At 34.9% G+C, this 8,038-nt stretch overlaps 1 protein-coding gene across 1 annotated transcript; it reads left to right on the top strand.

Moving 5' to 3' along the window:
- Positions 1-5,573: 5,573 nt before the first annotated feature.
- On the top strand, positions 5,574-6,123 carry LOC108971107 (uncharacterized protein PB18E9.04c-like). Its single transcript, XM_018936946.1, has 2 exons — positions 5,574-5,999; positions 6,100-6,123. Exons 1-2 carry the CDS (start codon positions 5,574-5,576, stop codon positions 6,121-6,123), a joined length of 450 nt encoding a protein of 149 aa, XP_018792491.1.
- Positions 6,124-8,038: the final 1,915 nt, after the last annotated feature.

Genomic DNA, 8,038 nt, shown 5'->3' with positions numbered 1-8,038 from the left:
TAGTCTCAAAGCTTATTTGGTTTGATTTATGTAGTTATAGTTGTTGTAGTCTTTATTAAAATCCCCCTTAGTGGCAGAAATGTAAAAGAAGTCATAAAATAGGCGCACAGAAACAAAGTCTTCAAAGATTCAGTAACATCTGGTTCTCATTCAAGAAACAGCGTCTTGTTTTTGGTTCTACTGTAATCACTCAAATCCATAGGTTATTGTTGTACCGGCTACTTAAACTCTACTTAATGTCATTAGGCGGTTTAAGTGGATCTTCAAAGAGGTGGTTAGGGTCAAGTTAGTGCGGCACAATTTTTTGATTTCTCAGAAAACAGAGTGAAAAGTACGAGTCCAACCACATACATTATCCAAATGGTAATTGCAAAAAACATACGCGTTTCACAGCAGCAATTCGACCTTTTTTTGTTTGTGTTAACTGTTGTCTCAAAAACCTGTGGATGTTGTTGGATCGGCAGTGACCCTTCAGCGGTTTCGGTTGTCGTGTTGTCGGAGTTCAAACGATTCCGTGATAAATCGGGATGTGCCGATTTGATTGTACTCAGTAGCTTTCTGAAGATCACCAATAAATTAAACTGTTTTGAATCACACTGTCTTCTAAGCAACATAAACTATATTGTCTGCGGACCTAATATAAGTATTCGAGTTTTTCTTCACTTAACCCTAAAAATTTCAAAAGATTAAATGAAACTGGAGGTGTCTGACAATTCTTGTTTAGGTAACCTTCTGACGGCGACTAAGTGCAGAATCTTCTTCTTTCATTGCATTGTATTGAAATATGATCTAATCTCATGGATACTGTAACCGGACCTTGCTTCTTCCACCTGCTCGTGCATCAGGAAATAAAACAAAAGACAACTATTGTTTGCGGCCCTAGTTTTCAGGATTCCTAACTGATATAAAAAAAATAAGAGACTGTGGATGTAAGATCCTTCGGCTGAATATCCTAACCGTGTTCGCTTTAATGCAATTCACCCTGGTCGGGGTCTCAAATAACTCTCAATTTTCTTTAAAAGGTTGAACACGCTTTTAATCCAATTTAAGCCTAGGTCTCAAATAAGTAAAATTTCTTTCAATAATTGAATACGCAATCAGAAATTTCGGAGTAAAATTGTAATCCAAGTTAACGGGCTCATTAAGTTTTTCATGGAACTTCACTGGACTTCTGTCTTATTTTACATTCTTTAAGCTTTCTAAAGTCGTGGCAATTCCCAATAGTATTCGACGAATGACGGACTCTACCAGTTTTAAGCCTACTACGATTGTTTTTATGAGACATTTTCTATGAGAGAAATACGTGTTAAGGTATTTTTTTCCTGATGAGCGGCGATGCATGTATATTAAAAAAATATTTCTATTTTGGAAAGAAAGTGTAATCAACTCAAGCGCCTCTAGACCCTGCGGAGAAGTAGTTCTACCCAACTGTAACCTTTAGGTCTATTGTGTTCCAAAAGAAAAAAGTATAAGAAATGGTGATTTTTTCCGTCATAAGTCCTGTTTAAGCATAGCATACTCTAGTAAGCTTGAAGATCAGTTACAGAAAGACCCGAAGAAAACCAATGATTTTACCGTTCATAAACTCCCCAAATCAACACTACGCTATGCACTAACTTGGCACTTGAGAGCTATAACAAAAGTACGAAATATTCCAACCCAAATCGAATTTTAGAGTAGCAATGCCATAACAACAACTAAGAACGCATTGAATGAGAGTAAACAAAGTAAGCAAATGAATGCAATGAACGGCTGCGTTTTATAAATTGGCGTACTCCATTAATCGAAGCGGCAATGGCAGTAACAACAACTATGTAAAATTCATAGTTGTAAAGAGCTTTACAAAGCCACACAACTACGTTTACTTTTACAAGGAAAGTTGCAGGACTGGCCTTTTGTTGTTGTGCGCCCCATGAATGGCAACAAAAATCACACCAACACAGCGAAGAGCAAAACAAAAATGGTAGGAGAGTCACGCACACGCGCGCAAAGCGTACACCAACACATGCAAAACGCACCAGCCATCCAACTGGAATGCTTCCAATTGGAAGTCATGCACTGGAAAGCGATAACGATTACGTGCGCGCGAAGAGTGCGGCAGGCGGCGTGATGTTAAAGCGCTTAGCTAGTTGCACCGCTTGCGCTTACCACGCGCTTATGGGCGTGTTAACGCGCATGCGCCATATTGTTTGCCATAAAGTGGCAGGGGAAATGCACTATATGGCTGCTATGAGAGCGAGCAGCACAGCTAGCAGACGCGGCTAGTTTTGTATACATATGCTCGATTGTTCTGACGCTGGCGCTGCCTACATGTAACGTGTTTGAGGTTGACGCCCAATGTTTTGTATGAGTACCTGGGTTTTTGACTATGCGCACGATGTGATGCAAGCGTAGCGCGAGTGCCGTGTCAAAGCCTGTTGGTTTGCTGGTCTGGTGCTGAGAGTTCATGAGATTTAGCGTAAATAAAAAAATTTTAAGACAATAACAACTAAGTGAGTACGCAAATGCTGCTATGTAAATGAGCGTGTACTAAAGCAACAACAAGCCGCGTACTGTATTTGCAACAACAACAAACGCCAAGCGTACACTTGCTGCTAGAATATTTTTTTTTTTTCATATTTTTACAAAATCGCTTATTGTTTTTGCATGTGTTTCTCATGCGCAAATCTTCGTGAGCAACATAAGAAATGCATTGGAAAACCATTAATACAATTACAACAACAATAATAGTTGTATGTATGTGTATGCGCTTAGCTTTTGCGTCGCATGTTTACTTGCCGCTTGCATATGCCGCATGCCGCATGTGCCATGCAAATGCGTACGTTTGTCCGCTACTAGCGCCATTACGCCACTGCCACATGCCACAAACGCTATGCCGTTGTTGATTTCGCATTTCGCCTAACAGCCATAGTTAGCGCGTCGGAGCGCTGTGCTCGTTGTTGTCGTCTCCAGCCAGCGCCGTGACTTAACTTGTCGTTTGCACAAAACTCCGGGTGCGCTTGCAATCGGCCCACAGTTGTACGTGGAAATTATGGCGAATTTGTTGTGTATTTTATGCGAAATTATCGACGCTTAGCATTTTTGCAAAAATTTACGTAAATTATTGTACTTACGTGCGCCAAGCATTAACTAGCGCGCCATTCAAGTAGGCTTCGTGTTAAACGCGTCACTCAGCGCGTTATTTACAGTTGTTGCGCTGTTGATTACCCTGCTCGCGCGGCAATGTGCTGAAGCGTTTTCTGTATGCGCTCACAGTGTGTTCGGTTTGGAGCGCTATATATTCACGCGTATACGTATGTGCGTTTGTGTGTTTGTTATGTGCGCGCTCAAATAAACCGGTTTATTGCTAGTTAATATTTTACGTTTGCTGCGACGCAGCCAAAAAAAAAAAATACGCGTGACGCATTGTAACTTCGTGCAAGTGTATAAGAGGCGTCAGTGTGGTGTTTCTATAAGTAACGAAAGCATGGCTGCTACTATTTGACTAAAAAGTTGCCTTCGAAGGCGTTTTAGAGCAAATTAATATAATTGTTGCTTAACACTTGCTATGATATGTATATCTATCAATTAATATGCATTTATATTTTACTTTATAAAATTTAGTGCTCATTCGTATAGCTTTAAAGTAATACTGCTGAGTTGTGCCATTAAATAAGTGCTTCAATAGAGTTATGTCTGTCTGTACAAGAGTTGCTAATAGTTTTTGTCGAAATTTTTAGTTTTTTGATTTTATTTTCGGCTTTTGAACCCCTTCTTTTCGTTCTATAAAACAATCCATAATTTTATATTCTATTTTGTTTTCGGTTTTTGTACCCTTTCTTTTCGATATATAAAAACAATTCACAATATTATTAGGTTTTGTGTACAGAATGTGAAAAAAGTATAATTTTCTCAATATCGTTACTTGAATGAATGTTGAATATTTTTGCCAAAAAAAATTTTTTTCTTTTAAAAAATTTTTGTTTCAATTATTTTTTTCTTTAAATTTTTTCTTTCCAAAATATTTTCTCTGCACTATTGTTACTGTTTTTTCAAAACTTATGTTTTTTCCTAAAAACTGGAATAGCTTCCAAATATAATCAACTTAATTAATTTCCTTACAAAAGTTATTCCAACTTTTTCTTTTTTTTTTAAATCTACTTTCGAAAATTGTAATTTTTTTTTTTAATTTTTTTTAATTTCAAACACGAATAGCTTTATAAATATATCCAATTTAATTAATTTCCCTACAAAAATTGTTTCAACTTTTTCTTTTTTTTAAATCTACGGTCGAAAATTCTAATTTTTTTTTAAATTTTTTAGTTTTAAATACGAATAGCTTTCTAAATATATTCAATTTAATTAATTTCCCTACAAAAATTATTCCAACTTTTTCCTTTTTTTTAAATCTACGTTCGAAAATTCAAATTTTTTTTTTGCTTTAAAATTTCCTAAAAAATTTATTTTCCTCCCAAATTGCTATGTATGTATATAATTATTATTTCTCCCAAAATATTTTCTTTGGACTATTATTACTCTTTATCAAAACATATATTTTTCATAGAGACACTAATAACTTTCTAAATAAATATAAAATTATTTATAAATAGTTTATTAAAAATTTTCTAAAATATTCTCAAAATTTTTCTTTAAAAATTTTCATCTTTCCTAAAAAAAATTATTTCCGTCACATTTTTTTTCTGTGTATAATTATTATCTACTTGTTCCTAAAAAATTTATTTTTTATTTAAATTCGATATTCTAAAAATCTTTTAATCAATTTTTTCCTTTAAAAGTTTGTTTTTCTATGTATTTGATTAGTTTGTTGCAAAAAATACATATGTTTTCTTTTAAATAGCCTACCAAATATAACCAACTTAATGGATTTGACAACGAAATATTTTACAAGAAATATTTTCTGACGAAATTACTTCAAAATTTAATTGCAATCAGCCATTATTTACATCCAGACTTATAAATTTCAAATCCAGTCCCGAACGGGTCCAAAGAATTTGAATTATAAAACATTCAGCTTTCTCTTGTTAACCGTTACTTCGTATATTTAACCTATTCCGCTAACTAAGAACGGTGCTAAACATTTTATTAGATTTAAGCCTATTTCTTGATAAGTGTGTTAAGCCCTTTTTCACTTGGCCAACGCTGTCTTCTCGGCTATTTTTACTTATAAAGACCATCGTCTGTAATATGAGTTTTAGGAAATTAATATTAGAGAAACTCGGCTATAACCGCGTAACCGGTGTCTACGCCAGTAAGGAAGAGGAAGAATGTTAGAGAACAATTTAGAGTTCATCTTTTGGTTCCAATATCTTAAGTTTTAATGTCTGTGCCGCCGCAACGCGGGTTCGGTACACTTAAACACTTCTTATATTTTGCATTTATCCAATTCAGCTGATCAAATGATCAACAAAAAATAAACAAATAAACATATGTAGTGAAAGTTGAACAAAGTTTTAAAAGCGAGTGAAAAGTTGTGCAAGTGAAATTAAAAAAGAATCAACGCTGGACTAATTAAGCTAATTAAAATTACAAACAATTTCTTTTTTCTGGAAAAACATCAAAAAAAAAGAAAAAATATGCCACAGCGTTCACCATTCGCCATACAAGAGCTGCTCGGCTTGAGCAATCCCGCCGCAGCAGCAGCCGCTGTGGCTGCAGCCGTCGCTAAAACACACGAACCCAGCGAAAGCGTCAGCGCGTTGAAGGACCACGACACGCCGTCTACAAAAACAAAGGAAACTGTTGTAACAGCATCTACTGACAGCACACCACCACCCACGGCAATAACGACGCGTACGCCATCGCCCAATCAGCCAGCGTTGGCTGCCAATAGCAGCAGCAGTGGCAGCGCTAGCAGCGCAACCACTTCATTAAACACGACCGCAACAGTGGGCACCAGTGCGCCCGCACTGTCGGCGTCTGTGGTCACCACGGCGGCAAATGGCAGTATTGCAGCAGGGCCGTTTAGTGTTGCCGCCGATCAGCAACAACAGCAGCATGCTGCACAACAACACCAACAGCAACATCATCATCACCAGATGACAATGGCTGCCGCTGCTGCCTCACGCATGGCCTACTTCAATGCACATGCCGCTGTGGCAGCTGCATTTTTGCCACATAATCTAAGTAGTGGCGGTGCTGCGGCAGCCCAGCATACTACCAATTTGCATGCATTGCAGCAACATCACAATCACCATCATCATCACCAGTTGCAACTGCAGTCACACCACACACACGGGCATCCGCCGCATCATTTGTTGCATGCGCAGGGTAAGTGGCGATTTGTGTCCATTGAAATATGCGTTATAAAGCAATCGAATGAAGGCAAGCACCGTTATGCGTCTTTGTAATCTATAATAAAGATTTCATCGATAGTTTATCGGTTTCTAAATTTTTATTTTTCCTAAGTATGTTGAGAGTTACAGGTTACTTTGCATGCGTGAGGTTTGAAATTAGTTCCCATTTTGACTCGAAAGCCGTTATGACTCAGCGTTAGCTCACACTATAGCTGCGCTGAAGCTGAGCCATGAGGTTTTTTCTATTTTGCATACTTTTGAATAATCTATAGCCTCTTCCCTTATCAAGCTGTCGGAGTAATCTTTAAGCCTGAACTGCTGGAATGGTTTTAACTTACCAAGGAAACATCTCTAGTCATTTTTGAATAATGTACAATTTTCCGCGTTGTTTTGATAGGAGTTTCACTTTGCTTTCTTTAATTTTTAAGCACTTTTCATCGTTCTCATCCTTTTCATCCGCTTTGCTTATAGCACCTCACGTCAAAAAATCAGTGTTTCAGCAGGTCTACGGTTTCCTCGATGACAACAATGCTTGTATTAATTTAATATTTATGGGCATCTGTTTGGACTGTTTCAACAGTTTTATTAACAAGCCTTGACTTTTTTTTAATGATTTCTAATATCGAACTGATGAGAACTTTTGATGTCTAGTAATAACTGGACAGGTAGATTGAGAGGTGAACTAACTAAACTGTTTTTTCTCTACTTCAAAGTGGTTACCTCTCCTTAACGACTGTATTAAAAAACCGTTTTTAAATTTTAAAGTGATTATACACATATTTTATTAATTAAATATTTAACAATTATATCATATGTATTATTTATATTCCTAATATATTTTGTAGAATTTTATAATAAATTTAAAACTACCAACTTGTTAATGAATACATATTTTTTGGATAAAAATATTTTTGAAAAATCTTTGTATTATTATTTTTTTTTTGTGTAATTTTAATAATTACACATTTTTCCTATCTTTTCTGTATATTTGTACACACATATTTGAGACCTTCTTTTTGAAAATATTCGATTATCACATTTTTATGATTAAATAGTTATAATTTTTTCTATTGGGACATATTTTTTCCTTAATTCATCTAATTTTTCTATCACCTTTTTGATATTCTAACTACATATTATACATTATTTTATTTATTCCTTACAAAAATACTTTTAAATATCAATTTTTGTTTTAATAATTTTTTATTACTTTTGTGCCTAGTTTGATTTTAAAATTTCTTGCTTATAAATTGTTTAAAATCAAGGCCAAACCCAATTAAAGAAAAATAACAAATAAACAAAGTAAAAGTTTAAAACATTTTTACAATTTGTTTTAAATAATTTTTAATTTTATGCCAATTACTTTTTTTTCTTCACGTTGCATTTTCTGGCTTAAAATATTTTTTTTCTTGTTTCACCTAATTTGGTATACTCTTTTTGGCATTAAAATTTCTGATATATGTTTTCAAATTTTGTTTTTCCATTTTTTGTTTATAAATTATTTTTTTTATGTTTGGTTAATGTGGTAGGCCAATAAGCCGAGCTACATATCGACCAGTATGGTCTTGCGTTACCAGATGTGGTTCAGTTGCTATTATTATCTTTGTTTAAAATAACTTTTTTTTAAATTTTTTTTTGTATATTTTCTATAAACATTTATTATTCGACATATACAGTTTATATTGTTTGCGTGTTTTTCGCTGTTTATTATAAATGAATTTTTGGTTGTTATTGACAACCAAATG

The sequence above is a fragment of the Bactrocera latifrons genome, unplaced genomic scaffold (genome assembly GCF_001853355.1).
Source record: "Bactrocera latifrons isolate USDA-ARS-PBARC rearing strain unplaced genomic scaffold, ASM185335v1 scaffold_324, whole genome shotgun sequence".
NCBI lineage: Eukaryota > Metazoa > Arthropoda > Insecta > Diptera > Tephritidae > Bactrocera > Bactrocera latifrons.
Note: the sequence above shows the minus strand (reverse complement) of the source record. Positions and strands in the feature narration are given on the sequence as shown.